Source organism: Mizuhopecten yessoensis, unplaced genomic scaffold, assembly GCF_002113885.1.
Source record: "Mizuhopecten yessoensis strain PY_sf001 unplaced genomic scaffold, ASM211388v2 scaffold10323, whole genome shotgun sequence".
Classification (NCBI taxonomy): Eukaryota; Metazoa; Mollusca; class Bivalvia; order Pectinida; family Pectinidae; genus Mizuhopecten; species Mizuhopecten yessoensis.
Genome location: NW_018408489.1, coordinates 283,042 through 303,438, shown reverse-complemented (window position 1 = coordinate 303,438; position 20,397 = coordinate 283,042). Strand labels below are relative to the sequence as shown.

Below are 20,397 nucleotides of genomic sequence, written 5' to 3'. Positions count from 1 at the left end.
GAAGACTGAGTCCACTGATGATGTCTTCTTTAAAGTTAATGTCATATATTTAACATATTCACATTCTGGTCACATACTGACAGCAGGTTACGCAAGGATGCCTGGGAGATATCACTTTAATAAAAAATATAGTTAAAGTTTAGTTATTTTCCTTTTACTTTTTGTCAAGTGTTTCCATGTAAATCTTACCTTTTTTTTACGATTATCTTAGTCAAAATAAGAGTATGTTGTTAATTATTCAAAAATATGGAGACCATCTCACAACCTCTCGTTATCAAAGGAAGATAAAGTGGTGTCGTCGAATTCTATAGATAAATGAGCTTGTTTTACATTTTTATCGCCAGGTTTGGTGCACGGCGGTCTCACAAGATGGCGAAATCGTGGTATCTGGTTCCCGTGATGGATCAATTAGACTTTGGCGACTTGAAGACGGAAGTGAGATCTGCGCATTTGCAACCGGAATTGACGTGTTTTACGTCACCATGAGTCACGACCGGGGTACAATTGTTGCACTGGGTGACAAATACAGTGCACGAAAGCTGATCATGCTGCAGGTCGTTCATACAAAAATCAGAAAAGAAATAGTCTCATAAAGTGATGACGTCATCGTCAACTTCTGTATATATATCGAGAGACCTACGTTACAGACAAAATGCTCTTCTAAAAACTCTCGTTTTGAAAATGGATTCCCATAAATGTTTTACTTAAGTTCATAAACTTATTTACGCGCCACACAAGGAAAACTGTGGCATCTTTTAACATCCTTTTTAGTGACACTTTTTTTTTCTCTCGAATTCCACCGAGTTTTAGTTACGAATGTCACGTGTGATGGGAGTATGTGTTCTTCCTGTAATCCAAACTAATCAGAGAGCTGTGCCAGCAATAAGCTAAGAAAGTGTTGCGCAGTTCCCGACTACATCACTTTATAGATACTATTTAATGAGTTAAGAATATAATATATCAGCCAAATTCGTTCAAATTCACAAAATTTAACACTACGACAAAGTTAGCCTGCTACCAATGCCAGCCTAATGTACAAAATGACTGCCAAAACACGTGTCTTTTGTTCCAGTAAATTGTATCTCGGAAACGACGATTTGCATTATATACGCTTGTGTACTAAATAAACGGGCGCATTAAACTATCCATGGAACCATGAATCTAACAGGATGGGCAAGGGTTACAGTGAACCTCCAGTTAATAAAATCCTACGTTTTACTTTATTTCTGCAGCATAATTTGTTTATGTGGGGTTTTTTTCAATGTATGTGATTGTATGTAAATTGTGTTAGTTAAAAACTTGATTCGGTTTTTAGACGAATGTGATTCTGATTACTTTTCAAATATGAATTAAAATTAACGTTTTTTTCAATACAAAATGATAATAACGTGTTTTTTAATATAAAATGAACTCCAGGGATTTAAGTTATGTTACCACCGACCAAGTACTGTATACGCCTATCTTTTTCTGCATACACTTTTATCTCGGGAAATTGTTTAACTAGAATAAATTGCATTCTGAAAACGTAATAAACTGCTTGCAATTCTATTCCAGACTTTATTTTTTTTTGATTAACAAAAATTACTGGGAAAAAAATGTAAAATCTGTACAACAATTCCCCTTTTTCAATGTCGACAACTTTTGCAATACCTATTACTGACATGGGCACCGAAATAATCAATAATAACGTATATTGCTTTCATAAAATCTCTTATGTTTCCGTGGAGGGCAAATGTTTCCGCTCACACTGTGCATTTGTCTTTCGGTCCATGAAATATTATTAGTATTATCATTATTTTTTAATTTTCCGGTCCAACTTCATGTCGATAATGTCTTGATACGAAATAAGCTGTTTCGATAACACAAACGTCTTAAACAACGAAAAACAACATTTTTGCTCACTTTTTCTGTTGCAAACGAAGAATACGGAGGAAGCTGATCCTATCATGGCCGTTGTGTACGTTTATTTCTACAAATATCTGACAAAATGTAAATAATAAATAATAACTGTGTTTATATATAAAATCGATGTTTATACATAAAGAATATCCTTATTTGGTACACACAATGCACGACAATAATCGTCCATCTGAATACGGCGGACACGGGAGAGAACTGCACTTCCCGCGAACCCTGTATAGTAATTTACCGACAGCGTTTCTACTGAACGGCGCCAGAGATTCAGCAGCCGCGTCAAGACATATGTACTGACTTCCGGCCTTGTGGCCGCGGTACCCGGATGATAAGATACCATGATATTCCATGGTCCAACCGGAAGGACATGCGCTAACTCCTGGCAACATGAGTTGGGACGCTCGGATGGTGGCATGACAGACGGCGCATGGCGCCCGGTCCCCAGAGTTGGTAGCGCTGAACACTTTTGACTCGTACAAGGCGCCGTACAGATGCGCCTCGTTGTCCGTGTAGTCTGTGAATTCAAACTTTGGATTGTATGGCATGCAGACATATTCCACTGCCCCGCCCGTATCTGTGTAGAGAGCCCCAGCAGCGACACCTGGTGGTGAAACATACATCGTTACTGTACCAGATCTAGTTAGATAAAAATAGATTTGGTGGTTGAAAGAGACGTTAATGTCAGTTTTAATTACCATAGTCGTAAAGTTTAGAAAAAAACCTGCTCTTTGATTCAAAAGAACCCTCATCAGACAAATCATATGCGCAACAAACATATTTCGACCTTTTCGTCCGTACGTTTTAATCTTAAAACATATTAATGGACAATATCCTAAGACATATTTTAATTTTTTAATTTTTATTCGTGTAGAATATCCCTATTTTATAAATTCAACATGTTACTTTGTGATACGGATGTGATAAAGCGACTGTATTAAGGTTTTTGTAGTAAATATAATTTAATATGCAAGCAAGAATTCACTATAAGTTATAATTTATGTAGTACATTCTTGTATTTAAATTTAGGATACCGCCACACCGCCACTAGCCACGGCAGATGCGACAATAACACAAAAGACTTGGATTACATATATCAAAATGAGAGACTAACCCTGGTACACCAATGTCGTTCCATTCCCGGGACACGTTGTTCGTCCCCATCTGACGTAGGTGGCTCCGGACGCTACAAATATAATGTGATAAAATCAAAAAGTGTTAAACATGTTAAAAAAAATATTCCTGGACGTTCTCTTTCATATTTCGTTCACTCAATAGTATATAAACAGTCGCAAATCCTAAAGATAGCTATATATTATATGTTTACATAAAAGGAGAAATCACAAATAATATTATACCTTTATGTCCACCAAATAGAAGCTCAATAAAGAATTTTAGTCGACTGTATATCAGCGAAATAAGTATGTCTTCGAATACAAGAGTTTGTCGTTCTTGTGAGATACATGTTAAAGCTGTTTTTGGAACCATAACATTATGTCGGATAAAACAGAGTGTCCTTAAAGTCGGTTGTCAGTAAAGGCAGGTTTCAATGTAATAGAAAACGGACAGATGACCTCACTTTGATACAAAACAAACATGACGTCACATAAAGTTACCTGTAAGGGGAAGTGTTGGTTCTAGGTTGTCCAGAGTATCTTGTCGCGTATCGAGTTCATTCTGGAGAGCATACACTTTAGCCCTCAGTTCGGCAAAACTGGACTCGATGTGAAGGACGTAGTTCGGGTCGGATAGGAGGATCCGCTTGTCTGCGCATGTCTGGTGTCGGAGGAGTAGGGACGGGATGAAGAACAAATACAGTACTGTCTGAACGATAGCCATGACTGCGCGGATCGCTCCAGATATAGGTCATTATTGATAGTAGGGCACGTAGATAAGACAATGCTATCATACGATGTGTGGCTTCATGTTGTACGTTAAAAATTTCATAACATATTTCCTTCCAAAATCGCCTATTCCATATAGCCTAAATGTATTTTCTGGACCCTGACATGTCTACCGTTATATGAATTATTCGTAGAATTTGTTATTCATATTTTACCTCATTATTGTAATTAAGAATTGTTCCATAACACTGCCTTTCTTCCTTTCTTCCTTTCTTCCTTCTTAACCTTTCACCTTCCTCCATCCCTGCTTGCTTCCCTCAGTGTTATCTTTTTTCCTTCCTACTATTCCTCTTAATCTTTTTTCTCAATATGTGTGTCCTTGTTTCCCTCTGTCATTCCTTTATTCCCCCTTCCTTCCTTCCTTCCACTCTCCCTCTCTGCCTCCTGCTTTCCATATTCGTTTATGCCAAATATATATATTCTTATAGCTTATGCGTGATAATTAATTGCAGCATAAAAAAACATGATCATAATTGCGCCACATAGTCAAGTCAAGTCAAGTCAGGTCAAGCTTGTTTATTATATTGTCATATATCACAATTGCATCTTACAAGTATATAGTTACACAGTATAAAAACATATAGTTACATAGCAGGGATCAATCATCTAAATGTAAAAATATATAGACAATATCATAATTCTGTTAAGAACAGTTATAATACGTAATATATTTATAAATAAAAACAAACTATCACAGTTTCCAATCGAGAGAGCAGGTGATTGGGACAGCCCCTTCCTAATAAGCTCTCTGGATTGTGTACTTACATATTATATACTATAATAATTAATAGGTTTCTGCGTTAAAAAATGATGTCTTAAAAAATAATAACAATTGTGATAAATAAAATAAATAATTACATAAATATGATATAGATATAATTACCTAGTTCTACATTGTAGTGCAATTAAGGTTTCCAATGGTTGGGGAGCCCCCAACCAGCGAGGTCTGCTAAATTCACACTATCTAGTAGCTAATTATAATTTAAACGGAAAATTATTTTCGTATAAAAAAACATTCTGATTGACCCTGTTATCATATTTAACAAATGCATGAAATAGAAAATGTAATTGGATGTGATATTCCGCCTAAAATAGTTTACAAGACACTGTTTAAAATTATAACTAATCACATAGACTGCTACGTCTTCTGTACTTATTATACAATTGGTTTGCAAGTGGAATTTGTAATTCATCGGAAGACATTATAAAATTAAATTTGTCTGTGTTATTAAGACTTGCAAAATCATTTCTTACATTATTTGCTACATTATAAATGGATGATCTGATGTCATTGTATACATTACATTCCACTAAAAAAAGTGTTATTCATCCTCCATACAATTATTTACATTTGTACATATCTTACATAAGCGTGCCTCTAGTGGAATCACAGGTTTGGCGTATCTGCCAGTTTCCACTGTTAGAGGTAGAGATTCACATCTTAAATTAAAAAGTACTCTTCGTTTGCCCTTTTGTCTAACGAGCTTGACATATGAATATGGTATTAACTTTGATTTAAAAGTTCTGTAAGACTACTATCATTCCATATAGACTTCTACCATTTATCAGCATCTGAAATAAGAAGCTTTTCTTTCACTCTTCTAATCTTGTGTTTAATAGAAAACGGTGAGTTTACAATTTCATTAAAATTTTGTCACCAATCATTTTCAAATTTCTAGAATCCCAAGATTTTTTCAGACTTACATACCAAAGATGCGCCTTTTCATGAGTCTGTTATCATCACAATACTTAATTCTTAAAAATAAACGTATCGTTTCTAAAACTTTGACTTACATTGCAATTAAGAGTGCCATCCCATATCACCTCTGAGTGCTAAGTGACTTGCTCGACGGGAGGCTCCTAGAAAGTATCGACTTGCCTTGTGTAGTATTACAGAAACCTCTTGGTATTTATTTTTTTATTTAAAATCCACATCCGTAAAAAAGTACCGGCTCAATTAAAGTTTTATATAACTTATTAAACACTTCCTATGACAGATCACTTGTATGTGAATATTTTACATATAACGTTGAAAGTGCTCTACAAGCAGATTTACAGAGTTCTCTGTCAGCAAAATGCAAATCTAAATGCTCCTAAAACCAAACTACAACTGAAGTCCTGGGTACTTATATTTGCTTTCTAATGCGACAGCTATATCACCACATGAAAATTTATAATCAGTAATAGGGGTGGAATTATTTCCAAAATCGACTATGTTAGTTTTGTCTTGATTAACTTCGATCTTTTACTTGTTCATCATTTATTTCAAACATCTAGAATCCGTTGCATAGATTTTTCATTGGGGCAAATGAGTGCAATGTGATCAGCATACAGAAGTAATGAGATCATACACTAATCGATATCTATACTATTTCAAATCATGTACATAGAAAAAATTGTTGGCGAGGCATGACCATAAATATAATTTGCATAACAACGAAATATAGAGTCTTTGCTTATCACTTTCCATTGTCTTTTTCGATGACCTTATGACTGTTGTCTTCTATGACTGTAAAAGACGAGCATGGGATGAAACAGGGAGATGGTTGACAGGCATAGCAGAAACACGTTCACCTGTTGGATAAAAGAAAGTCAATGGTAAATCAAATGTTTGGAAACTATGTCAAATATGTGAAAATGGTCACGAAAGCACTGCCCTTTCTTCTATAACGATATTATCATAGTTAGTATTTATTCATTTTGAGTATGTTCGAATAGCAATGTTTCGATTCGACACCCTGCTACTTATTTCTACTGCAATCAACAACAAAAATAATGAATGGATCGTTTGCCTTTTCTAATATATATAGATTAAATGTATATCTGAACATGTGAGGTTAAATATCAATATTAAAGTTGTGTGTTAATATGTAGGAACATACCTCAAAGTAACAATAATGGCATTAAGGGTCATATAAGGAATAGATATATAGATATATGATATAGGAAAAGATAGTAAAAGATAAATGGCCTATACAAGCACGGCAGCATAAACCCCGGAATTCCATGCAGAAGACCGAGGTTCTATTCCCGAAGTCAGCATAACAAGGTAATGCAAAGGAAAGAGTTTTTTCCCTACCGAGTCAACTCTCCTGGAGTATATAAATGGGCTTGGGGTGATGTGTTGCAGTTTTTGTGCTTGAGCATTCAAGTCGAACTGTGGAAAAATGACGCCGTGGCTAGAAACACGATGTTTGTTCGTAATTATACACAAGCGTGGACTCACATGCGTCATAGCCCCGTCATACTTCTCCGTCCAAGCGAACAAGCCGTATTGCGTCATAGTCAGAATTCCAGAAACGGAGATAACAATTCCGAATATAACGCTCATGTACCTCATAGGGAATCTAGAAAATAGAAGAAGTGAGTTTTTAATTATTTCCTGTGTGACCTGGTTTTCCTACGGGAGTGATTTTCCATTGAGTCGAATGTGTTTCCGATTTCGTCTTGGTTTTTTATTTTTTATTTTATCTTGGGTTTTTTAATTTGTTTTTTATCTAATTTATCCAATAGAACACCATCAACAATTATCAATACTAATTGGTAGCTACAAGATATTCACTACAATAAATAATACAGTACTGTAAAATATATTCATGTCTGCTTTGCACTAATTGCACAGGAATCCTACCCCTGTCTGAGCTCCCTTGAAAAACCTTCGGATTTCAGTTTCGAGGTACTTGTTACCTCTTTATTTACTTTGATTTGATTGGTTTGGCTATCAGTTTTAAAATCCCCAAATAAAAGCATGTAAACCATCAGTGTGCTTTAATACAATGTCGAGAAGTAATGTGTCTTTTGTTTAGTCATCTGTTTCCCGGAGGCAGAGTAATACTACTCCATAATTTTGCTGTAGGGAGGAAATCATTTTAATACATTATATGAAAACACTTACGCGATTCTGATGAACTCCATGTTTGTTGTGTACATGAAAGATCGGAGAAATGTCAACACAATGAAGTCGGCGTACAGGACATTTGGTGTGTGTACAAATGCTAGGGCAGACAACAAAATGACCAAACATGACGTCACTGTCAGGGGAATCACTGCCTTCAAATTTCCTGTACGGGAGGTCAATACAAAAACCAGTATCATCAATGTTAGCAAACTCTTCACACATTCAGCAATCCTTATTACAGTATATAATACTGAAGAATTGTTAAATTATTTTAGTTGTTTTCTTAAGTATGTTTGTTTGTTTTGGGTTTTACTCCGTACAACAACCAGCGTCATATGAAGGCAGATGTCAAGAGAGACACCGCCCGGAAGAGAAAGGCGGGAAGTGAGAAAAATACCGATTTAAAGCGTTGCGATGACCCAGCAGATAAATAATAATAGTAATACTTATTCGAGGTTCTTTTATACCGCTTTATCATAACCTAGTGTGTAGGTTCTCTCAAAGCGGTTCACAAATTATTATCCGTGGTTATAGGGCCTTTGCAACCAGCAAATATCTTTCTCAACTCCCTGGGGAGGATACAGCCGGTGCTGCCATTTCGGCGCTCACGGATGACATTCAAATCTAGCACTGCCCAACCACGTACTCATTTACAGCTGAGTAGACTGGAACAAGCAGAGTTAGGTATCTTGCTCAAGGATACAGCACATTGCCGTGACGTGGCGCGAACCTGCAACCCTTCGGTCACGAGTTTAAGGATGCAAAACAATGCCATGACGTGACTCGAACCTGCAACCCTTCGGTCACGAGCCTGTCGTCTTACCACTAGACTACCGTGCCTCTAACAGATTAATGTTATCTCCAAAGAGAAAACGGAGAAGAAAACTCCAATTGTGCAAGGGTGTCTACCTAGGCACACGCCCACATATGACCCTGGCTGTTGTAAGGACATCAAACCCCAAACAAACAAACAAACAAACAAACACATATATAAGCAGTTATAATGGAACAGAAATGATAACACGCCTGCCTTTACCAGTATGAAAAAAGTGAGAAATGAACACAGGAATCATATTTACTGAATAATATGTTTGTCACTTATAAACAAACTTACATAACTATTATTTATCTACATTATGTAATTTTACTTTTGGCACATACATCCGAGATCCGACAGCATTAAACCATACAAGATAACACAACGATTGTGTAAAAGACATAATATGGGGTTCACTTGAATAAAGATTAACCCGTTTACAGCAGAGCGGATTGATTGTGATAATAATATTAGGAATTGACTGCAATTATTAAGGATGAATGAAGGTTACACATTTCTTCGGGTCTCTAAATCATATAACTCTTTTTTTATAATTTAACTTTAAGTTATAAGAAAATATCATTTTTCAGCATAAGCGTTTTATGATCGTTAATCATTTTTTGTCGAATAGCCTCAACCTGTTACCTGTGAATCTATTTTCCACCGCGTGTATCGTGTAACCGGCGATGAAAGACGATACCAGACTGACAATCATCGTAAATGTCATGACGTCAGAGAAGTAGCTCACTGCAATAGAAATGGTCGTTAGAAATATATTCATATCATTTGCCAAAACAGAAATTGACTTAAAAAGAGGAAATTGTCGGTGGTGTGAGTTAGCGGGACAATATCCACACGCGACTGTGTTGATACATTATATAGATACATATACTATATAGATATCAGAACTATTGCCAGTGTAATTAAATATACAACGTTATCACTTTAAAAAGTCACAACGGGATCATTTCCACACGCCAGAATTTCAATTTTTACAGTAACTTACCACTCTGTATCATATAGAGCACCAACCTATCAACATTAAGAACGGAGAAGGTCTTTGATCACTCTTTCTTAAGAAGTAAACAAGGCTTTATGGTCAATATACCACTGCCCCAGCAAATCCTTCCCCACCCCACTTCATATCTCGCTCTACCACGTGATCATCTCGTATGTCACATGATTATACACACACCTATATATCAACGTAAAAAGTAAATAACTAAAAACAACAACAAAAACCAAGAAGATGTAGAAGGAGGTTAACCGGTGTAACTAATTCACTGCTACCGGTGTAGGGTGAAACACAAGCCCAGTATTTTCTTTGATTACAGTTTAAGGAAAAGCATACTCGTACACGCTGGTTACTATGTCATTAAATGTTAAAATGAGTAAATTGTAATATAAAATATATACCTCTATCTTCATCCTGTAGGAGTTGTTCCATCAATCTATTTGCTGATCCTAAGAAAAATACGTATTTCAACAGAACGTTGGTGAGCCAAACAACATGAGAAATGAAGAGATAGTTTCGAAGTATTTTTCCAATAGGTGGGGTGTCGGTCGTAACACCGGTAGTTGTCTGAACAGCATTTTGAGTACCTACAACCAAATATAGACATATCTATGTTAAAAAGCTGCAGATACATTTCATTTTATGCTATCATATTTATATCAAAATGCATTAACACCACGGGTTTGATTGACAAAAAGATATACAAGGTAATCGTAAATTGTTGCAGAATATGACGTTTCCAAGATACAAATTTCTGGCATAGAACGAAAGTCACGTGATTTGGCGGTCATGTTGTAAATTAGAGGGTTTTGCATGATTCTGTTGTAAAGGTTAACCAAAATCAAGCCAACGTAACGGAATTAAAGGTTTAGAAAATAAAGGCAACATTTTCACATCCTTTATAATAGGGATATCATCTTACCAGTACCCTTTCCTTAGACATGCACTGGAGAAATGAGCACAAATGCTGTTGCATATTGTTTTGTGTAGTTGTCAGGTATGTGCTATTTACTGGAAGTACACATCGCCCCTATCACATGCTATGCGTATCTAAAACCCGATCGAATCCGGAGAATGAAAGTATTTAAAAAACAAAAAAGTTTTGCTTTAGTCCCCATATAAATATCCTCGAAATTCAAGTTGTTACATTGTTTGTACCCCTGGTATATGTCGAAATCACGCGGTTAGCTGTTTGATTAGTTTCAGGTAAAAACAAACTAACCAATTTCTGAGCCGATCTCTGTCCTTATCTTTAAAGTCTGTCGATTTACCGTAACGCTGTGTTGCGATTCTTTTATTGTACATCAAAAAAGGCTCAGAGTAGTTTCCCTTTATCATCCACAAGGTGACGCTACAGAGCCTTCCGTTTCGTCATGATATATCCATGAGGCGCAGTAACGTTATTGAGAAAGCGTAGCCCCTGGAATGTCGAGAATACTAATTAATTAACAAAACCTCATTACCTTTCACTTCTTTCGTTTGTACGATGTCATCATTTGTTTGAGGACTCTCCTCATGTGATTTGTCGTTTTGTTCCCGTGACGGATGCAGAAGTGTACACACACCGGAAACCACGATAAACAAAACGGCGATACCAATGAAGGAGAACTTCTTATCGACTCCATCTTCGTATAATTTCTTAAAACGAAAAGAACATAGCGGTGTGATTTAGATGTAGGGGGGAGGTAGCCAGCTTAATTCGGCGTAATTTCAATCAATTTTACCAAGAGGTGACCAAATCCAAATCTGCACATTTACTAAAGAAGGACTTTCAACATATATTATAATAAAAAAATAATAATAAAAATAGGTTTAAGTGTCTTTTACAACGCACAAACAGGTTCAACCTCCTCCTCGTTATAACACATATTCTAACGAATTCACCAACATAGTCATGCTGTTGTCCAGTAGGGCTCCCGCACGCATACATTACACACATGGGGGCAAGTCATTTAATACCATTAGCTATTTATCGGACGCGCTAACACTCTAAACCAAACCAACACTAATGTGTTTCAGTAATTATGCACTGATTCCAATCTTGTTACAGTGGTTCTTAGTGCATTTCACCTTAAAGAGTCTGTTTTGACATCTGTTACTTTTGTTGAAACGTGAGATTTCACAGAAAGTTTGCAAGATACTATAGTGTTGGCAAGTTCATTTATTATTTATTATAAATTGAAATACATGATGAACGATTTTTGGAGATCGAACCAGTTGTAGATATCCTTTCAGAGGCCCTGCATAATCAGACATATTTTAAGTGAAACGGAATTCATCTTCTCTTTGCCTAAGGTGACCCGGCTTGTCATTGAAGCAAGATTTCGCTCTTTTTATGTATTTTGCATGAAATAAACTGTTTTGTGTAATTTCATCCATAAATACTGATTTTCTCAATAGGGAAGATAGTTCCTTCACCTTTGCGCTGAATGCAGACCTTGCTTCTTTTATGGTATTACTGCTGTATGTGTAGATAGACAATTCAGGATTGTGGACAGTTTAGGTGAGTTAGAACATTTCGAAATTATCCAAAGTAATGGTGCCGAACTGTATTAACATAAAACTAGCATAACTGGTAACGCTGTTGATAATCTCATTGCTTATAATATCAAGATGTTTGGGGTCGAATTCCAATGACGTAGGAGATGTTATATCCTGAATAAGGAACTCGTATATAGATTTTTTGTTTTCGTAAATATATATTTACATTATTATAAATATTAAAGGCATTCAATTTCAAGCCAGACAAATGGAACTCGTTTTAGATCAAACACAGCGCTAAGTTTTTAGATCAAACACAGCGCTATACCTTTCTACTATGAACACATTGTGTTGTAAATAAATACTAGATATGCTATTTACGGAGCATTTTGAAGATTGTTTCCAGATCGAAGCAATTTGATTTGACATAGTCAATAACATACACATTTTTATTCTTAAACAGGAAAACGCATTTCATTACAAACACCTCCCTAGGACACGTACCTGACTCCAAGAATATTTATACATACCTTTACTAACATAAACGTCAGCACGGACGAGTCGTAACAGCCATTCAATAACCCAACGTAAATGGAAGAACCCCTCGGCAGTAACAACGGTATCTGGTAAATAGGTAAATATCAGGTATATAATGTAATCACTATATAGCGGTGAAGCCATATTAGGTAAGATGTCATCAAAATCATCACTATCAATCATAATCAAATATTTCTTCTACAGTTAACTTGTGAATTCCCATTTTCTAGGATAAATATTAACTTGAATGTACCTACCAAAAGAAAGACACCTCACACGTACTATTGTTTTAAAAACCTGACCATCGCGTCATCACTTTATGCAGCGTAACAAGGGCCACATCATCAATGTTGTCACATATGTCATGCAGAAATAACGAATCGTCCCTGTGTGATGCTGACGGATAAATCTGAACTCTTGCGATAAGATTATTCTGTCTTTATCAAACAGGAACGAATGATTATTTCTTTCTGTTTCACATTTTCCTAACATAGAAATAGGATGCAACCCAAAGCGCGTCGCCATCGTCACAAAATTCATGACGCGACCCTGGTGATGCTGCGTAAAGTGATGGTCACGTTTATAGAATAACAGTGCGAGTGAGATTATCCTGTTTTGGCCTATATGTATTCAGTTCAATACGTGAACTTTAGTTTTTGGGGGAAATAGGTCTTCTGTATCGACTGCATGTCATGAAATGAAAATAAATGAATAATCTTTTCTATTTCTATTAATGTAATCGATAAATAATAATAATTATTATTATTATTATTTGCATTATGATAAATATCAGTTATAATTCAAAACAGTAGATGAAAACTCGTTTACCATTCATCAGACTATTAACCTAAGTCGATATCTGAAATTCATTTTGAATCAGGAATAATTATCAGGACATGTATTCAAAAGCTAGGTAAAGCAATGAGTACCTGTATAAAATCAGATACCAGTAACGACAGACCAGCCACGCCCACAAGTATGAGTCCGGGCAATGGTAGCCACGGATTCTCTGTCAGAAATATAAATAATACTTTGTTATCTTCTACAATATTTCATCTGTTCTCTTATTATTGGAGAGATCAAATATTCAGCGAAGTATCCATCCGTTGAAAATCCCTCCATATATTTTACCTTTAGAAAGATTGTGTCTTTACGTAGATATATCTACCAATTATATTTATATTTCTTTATGTAATGTACGTGTTGTGTATTTTTCTTTGTCGCAATAAAGGAGCGGATTGCTCCGAACATTTTACAACATCATATTGTCTACACTCTTTGAATTATAACTCCTTGTTCCATATACAAATTCAAAGTAATTCGTTACCTACAAACGTACGTTTGCAAGGATCCAGTGTTACATGGGAATTACCGTTGATGTTACTTCTTTGACCAATACTAATTGGGATATATTTAAATATATATATATATATATATATATATATATAAATAAACCGACTACAAAACTAGCAGTTTTCTTTTCCCCATGAAGAGTGAAAGCTGCATTTTTGGAGTCGGTCGTAAGCTCATATTTTTCTGTATTTACGTACTTTACATGGACATTTAATCTTTTTCATCATATATATTGTATTATAAAGTCTATTAGACTAATTAGTAAATTTCTCAGCAAGTCCATTGTACATGTCCATTGACGTTGTGAAGAAACATATCGCCCTGATAATATATTAGCTGAACACATGTACAAATTGTCTCAAGTTGTTTCGTATGCAATCGAGTTCAGGTCCAGTCTAGTGTTCATCTTAACCGCCGAAATATATGTCAAACATATTTGATGTATTTTAGCCTATGATTATTTTAGGAATAGAAATAAATATAAAAGTTAAGATCCAGGGCGATACAAAATCACATTTCTTTTATAAGGGGGAAAATGTGCATTTATCAGCCAACCTTAGACCAGCAGATAATACAGGTGTGTTGGACAAGAGTCGTGTGATAACGGTAGAAGTGTAAAAAAAACAACCAGACAGGGACAGACCTGTTGTCCGCGATGTCTTACACTGTGCGAATAATAAGTCTTTAACGAAAACGCAAAACCGGACACTGCGCGAATGCAAAACTGTATTCAGTAGTTCATATAGAGGCACATACCGGATCAGAAAGTCCAGAAGGGGAAAAAAACACCCCTTGTATTCCATGTTTAAACCAGAACATTGTTTATTTGTTTTCATTGTGATTTTCCTTTCGGGTTGAAATCTTCCCAATAGAGATTGGAATTTAAGAACACGTATTTAAAAGATACCTGAAGATAAACTTGATGGACCAAAAACAGAATAATTCTGACAGATATCATTTTGGTACATGTGAACACACTGAAATGATGTGCCCTTTTGCCTTGAGAGGATGCGTTATGTTAACCTCTTTTGGAGTTGTGTGTCAGATAATACACTAATCCTGAAATACGCACCGTGTCGATTTAATAACAAAATGTGTAGTACACATTAGCAAATGTATTAACTATAACTAAATGCTGGTATATGTATCATATATGAACATAGGCCTCCAAACATTAGCATATATATTATATCATAAAAATCTAATTGAAAAATGTATGCTTTTATCAACCTAATTATGACCAACACGGACATGTTTGTATAAATGTTATTATTGATTAAGGTAATGAACAGCTGGTTATCTATAAATCATTTCTCTCCGTAAAAGTATTAAATACATTTATGGCTAAAAGCTTCTGCTATAGCTGGCTCAGCTGCTTCGGAGTGGGGTTTATGACATAGACCACAGTAAGTTAGGATAAATATAAGTTCAAATATGAAAACAATCAAGGCATTGATTCGAGTTGAAGAATTTTATGACAGGGGTATTTACATAGATATACGCAGGCTCTATGTAGATAGCATGCTGTTATTACACAACTTACAGACACCCATACCACTACCAAACACTCTAACTGTGCATTGGATTTTCCGGTAGGACTATAACTTTTTAAAATATTTTTTGAAAGAAATAATTCTTTGTGGGACTTATAAGATTTTTTTTGGAAAAGTAAAATAAACAGGATATTATCAACAACAGTGTTATGATTGTGACCGGGGTTCGAATCCTAGACATCATATTGTTATACTTTCACTCTAACAGACTGAGTTACCTTGAAGTACGTTAGCCAAAACGCACTACAACGAAGAGAAGGCTACTATGTATACCAAAAAATTCACAGTGCCACTTATCCTTAATAAAAATAAAAATTGTTTCCTGTTAAAGTAAAACAAAATTTGGCAAAAGGTTTATTGTAAACGGTTCATATATGATGTATAAAGTATACTAGTTTCCTATGATATAGGTGTACAAATATATTTTAGCATTATCTCCTACGAAAATTTGAGATTTATTTAAAAAAAATAAGCGGATACGGTAGCTTACTAAAATGCACACAAATACTCTAAATTAATTTTGTCGACTGCTGACGGACAAACTTACAACACAGGGTTTCCAGGTTGATAAAGACTCTGGGCGAGGGTCATAGTTGCCACCATTTGTGTGTGATATGAAAGCCTGTGCGTTTGACTAAGCTCGCTAGTGTACCTTGATGTTCTATTGTCGCTACCCCGGTTCTCGAAATGAGGACCTGACATTGTTTGGACTTGACCTAGATTTACATTCGATGTGTCTTCGATGAAGCTAAAGATTTAAGGTTTTCTTGACACTTTGATATTCTCTTTATTTGTTTACATCAAAATCAAACATTAATATATTGCATATGTAAATAGATATTGTACAAATGGAAAAAAATCAATCTTTCTTAAAACGAAAACGTATGCATGGTGCTATATTCACGCAACGCGACGTCCTCGTAGGGACGTACACCACTAATATCAACCATGCAGGGGCCTCCTCGATAACTAGGCTAACCAGTAAGATATCCATTCCTCAGGGGATCTGAACAGATCCCTATACCCGATTACGTTTATCAAGATTACAATGTCAGATTAATCTCACTTACAAGCCGGTCAGGAGAGATTATTCAGCATCCTCATCAGTTTGACAAGTTATTTCTTCTTCAAATTGTTGTCATCTCTTATCTTTTCCCCTAATATTATGGTTTCCGTTTTACATCTTTGATAAAGTATCTTTATGTTTATACTTCATTGAAATTCGACTGCCATTCGAGGTGGAACACTTGATATATGCACGCAGTACTTGTAAAATTAATTTTCAATTTACTGTGATGGCTTATTAAATAGTTCCAAATGTGATATCATCAAACCTCACAAAAACAAGAAAGAAAAATTATTACAATTACCTGTCGATGTGAAAGCGAAGAATAAAATCCCAGGGACAGCAACTGATCTGAAGATTAACACAAAAATACCAAGTGGACATCAGTAAACTACGTATGTCATATCTAAATATGTCATGTTCATCGAAGATATTCTTGAAAAAACTATTTCTGTAACATGCCAACACGTGCGTACAAAGTAAGATATTACTCCAAGGCCTCGCGTAATCTTCCCACGTATTCGGTAGATGTGAATTCCGTTGATCCCTCTGTCGGAAACAAAATGTTTATTGGTGTATTCACTTCACGTCCAAACATCATAACGTTGGGGCTGAATCCAGTTGCAGAATGCTTTGTACTTCTATATGCTGCCATAAGTATTTCCAAGTGACGGTCCCATTCCTTAGGATTCTCTTTCAGGAAGCATTTGATCATAGTTCCCAACGTTTTATTAAACCGTTCGATCAATCCGTTTGATTCAGGATGATAGGGGGTTGTCCTGGTCTTTGTAATTTGAAGGAGTTTGCACACTTCCTGAAAGATCTGACTTTAAAAATTGGTTCCTTGGTCCGAATGAATTTCTAAAGGAATCCCGAATCTGGCTATGAATTCTTTTACCACGACTTTTTCAGCTGATTGGTTAGGAAGAGGATACGCTTCCATCCATCTTGTGAAATGATCTCCAATTACCAGGATATATTGATTCTGATTCTTTGTCCGAGGGAGTGGTCCGATCACGTCGATGCCAACTCTATCCAAAGGATATCCCACCGCTGCCACCAGTGTAATAAAATTGTGCCTTCTTGTATGGAAAGCCGTTATTCGGTACCAGAAATTAAGAGTTCGATACGTTGATATCAAGTACGAGGATGGTGTTTATTCAGTTACTACCATATACATATCAGTATACAGAATTCCATTACATACAATTTACATATTCGTATACAAAATACATTTACATAATCCCGTCACCAAAGCATATGAGTCGAGTCGTACTATGCTATCATGAAAAATCCTACTTGAACAATATAGCTATCATAAACACTAGGAATTACTTATCAATCAAGAAATATACGCTCGGGGAGCTTAACGGTTAGTTAAAATAAGCCTTACATGTACATTGTTTTCCTGTGAGTTCGAATTCACGACTCACCACAGGTTATGATTGATAGATTTATCTATGCCTTACAAGTTTCTTTAGTTTCCCGTGAGACCGACTTCACGGTTCAACACAGGTTATAACATATAGAGTTATCTAAACCTTAAACACAATTACTTTCTTGTGACTCCGCATTACGTGGCTCACACAAGTTATCGAAATGTATTCAAATACCCCTTAAATTAGTATGTGTAACTTATTTTCCTCCGAGCCCGACTTCACGGTTCACCGAAGGTTATAAATATGAATTGGAAATATATAAATACTCCATTAAACTAGATAGAGTATAATTTAAGTTCCTATAAAAATGCCCTACCTTTCACAAGAGTTACCTCGCTTGGTACACTCAGGATCTCTACCAGCTCGACTCATTCAAAACAGACCGCAATCCGCTTTTATATCGAATAGCGCATGCCACAATGGTAACGCAAAACAACAGAACATTCTTGAAGTATAATTTTACAATTACATATGTATTTCTTTCTTATGGACAAATTCATACGAATTACAAAGACTCCGTTATCTTTAACGTATGATACTATTAATAGCTGACGAAATAACCCGGAAGTTACGTCACGAATACAACGACATAAACTGTCAATAGATTGCGGGAAAGTTTGACGTCCGACTTTGTGAAAACATAAAAACTGACTCTCTTAACGATTATAAAGGTATTGTTGATATCACATTGACATAGGGATACACTAGTAATGATAAATACGATTTTAGCAAGCTATATAAAGAATTACTATTATTATAACGAATGTCAACAAATCCCAGTTTCACAACAATATCCAATACTTTTTTGAGCAATATACTTACATATAGAACATACGGATACGTTTTATACCAAATGACAAGTACAACTGGCCACAGATTACCGTCCCCAATGTAAACATCGCAACTCCAATACTGAAGATTAAATTTAAACGTTCATCCTGGGGGAAACAGTCCAGTTTTGAAGTCACATTCACACCAGTTGAATTTCCGTGGGATTCTAAAACACAGAGATTTTTGAACACTCCTTCTTGTTTTAGGATAAAAATGAGTGCAAACCATCCAAAGGGTATTCCTCCAAAAAGGAATATTTCCAAAAGACTAGTTAAGACTAGCGCTACACATCTCGTGTTACTGATTTTAAGAACCATAGTTAGCACATCCATGAACAAACCATTTCATATAAGTGTTACAGTCTCGTACGTATAGTTCACACAAAACCAGATGCAGCGTGACCTGTCACGCTTCGTGAGTCTTTATGAATCAATAGTGTAGTCTCACTGGCACTGGCTAAGAATTGAGTCTCGCAGTGCATCGCATTTAAAGCCCCGTCAATGACACAGCTTTCAAGTAGGTTATCTAGTGTCAATGTCATATTTGAATTTGAATGGCGGGGCCTGGAATCTGATAAGCTCTTGTCGTACCGCCCATCATCTCACGTTTCATAAAACCTTCCTAATTCACTGTATATATTGTATATATTCTTCAGGGAAGCGATGTTAATCTTTACAAGATATAGCCGACTACAGGGGATTGTTATACCTTCTGAAAATCTTGATCCTCAAGGACGATTTATGAGAAAAATATACTGTCTTAAATTTCAAAGGACTATCCCACTGATCACAGTATATTATGTCGTCGTCGGCTTTACGTAGGGAATTTCATTCTGAATATACTGATGCTCCAGGTTGATTAATGTGAAAATTATTTCACTTTGAATATTCGTTTCAAAGGAATGTCCTATTGTGACCTATTTCGATCAGCCTTCGTCCCCTTTTTTTGCAAGGTTCAAAGGCCTTAATTAATATGGGTTTCAAAAATTAATGATATGAAGTGGAATCAATATCATAAATAGATAAAATTTAACACCAAAAATCATCCCTATGTTTGTTTGTTTGTTTGTTTGTTTGATTTTGTTTAACGTCCTATTAACAGCTAAGGTCATATACGTTCATATATTCATATGGTAAAATACTTTACAGTACAGACTATAGTGTACCTGTACTTAAATCCAATTGTTCTCTACCTGACAAATAGCAGGACAGCGCGGACTACACTAAGGACGTCATTCCGTGGACCACAGCCGCTATGACAGCCTGGCCGCATCTGAGGAGCTGTCCTACCTCAAAGCGTGACCATGATCAGGAGCGTTTCTGGGATATTTGAAAGAGGGGGCGTAGAATCCAATCTGTCGCCGAGCGGAGCGATGCGGAAAAAAAATTGGACTGTTTTTTTGATAAAAAACATAAATTAATTGTGAAATGCACTAATGTAACGGTTCCTGACTTGGAGTATGTATATTTTATAGTTAAAGTGTCAGGGTGTTTATGTATTTAATTAATGAATATGATAAATTGCCATATTCAATACAATATTAGCAGATTACGATATTTTTTTATTTATTTTTTTGAAAGGGGGGAGGGGGG

The 20,397-nt window shown here is 35.8% G+C and overlaps 3 protein-coding genes across 3 annotated transcripts in view; 1 reads left to right on the top strand and 2 right to left on the bottom strand.

The window, feature by feature from the left end:
• The window catches only part of LOC110460116, a 38,122-nt gene extending 36,574 nt beyond the window's left edge, over positions 1 to 1,548 (top strand). Inside the window, exon 28 of the mRNA XM_021512849.1 lies at positions 345 to 1,548. Coding sequence (XP_021368524.1) covers positions 345 to 593 — 249 coding nt within the window. The 3' untranslated portion in view covers positions 594 to 1,548. The remainder of the gene's footprint in view (positions 1 to 344) is intronic.
• Positions 1,549 to 1,633: 85 nt separating this feature from the next.
• LOC110460119 (short-chain collagen C4-like) lies at positions 1,634 to 4,191 on the bottom strand. The gene is made up of 4 exons (XM_021512854.1): positions 3,528 to 4,191; positions 3,026 to 3,097; positions 2,050 to 2,515; positions 1,634 to 1,979 (listed from the first exon to the last, which is right to left on the bottom strand). Exons 1-3 carry the CDS (start codon positions 3,748 to 3,750, stop codon positions 2,052 to 2,054), a joined length of 759 nt encoding a protein of 252 aa, XP_021368529.1. The 5' UTR covers positions 3,751 to 4,191; the 3' UTR covers positions 1,634 to 1,979; positions 2,050 to 2,051.
• Positions 4,192 to 4,410: 219 nt separating this feature from the next.
• LOC110460122 (solute carrier family 43 member 3-like) lies at positions 4,411 to 17,266 on the bottom strand. Its single transcript, XM_021512857.1, has 9 exons — positions 16,840 to 17,266; positions 13,493 to 13,572; positions 12,557 to 12,649; positions 11,009 to 11,183; positions 9,947 to 10,132; positions 9,176 to 9,277; positions 7,711 to 7,876; positions 7,042 to 7,162; positions 4,411 to 6,389 (listed from the first exon to the last, which is right to left on the bottom strand). The coding sequence occupies exons 3-9, from the start codon at positions 12,566 to 12,568 to the stop codon at positions 6,303 to 6,305; spliced, it is 849 nt and encodes a 282-aa protein (XP_021368532.1). The 5' UTR covers positions 12,569 to 12,649; positions 13,493 to 13,572; positions 16,840 to 17,266; the 3' UTR covers positions 4,411 to 6,302.
• Positions 17,267 to 20,397: the final 3,131 nt, after the last annotated feature.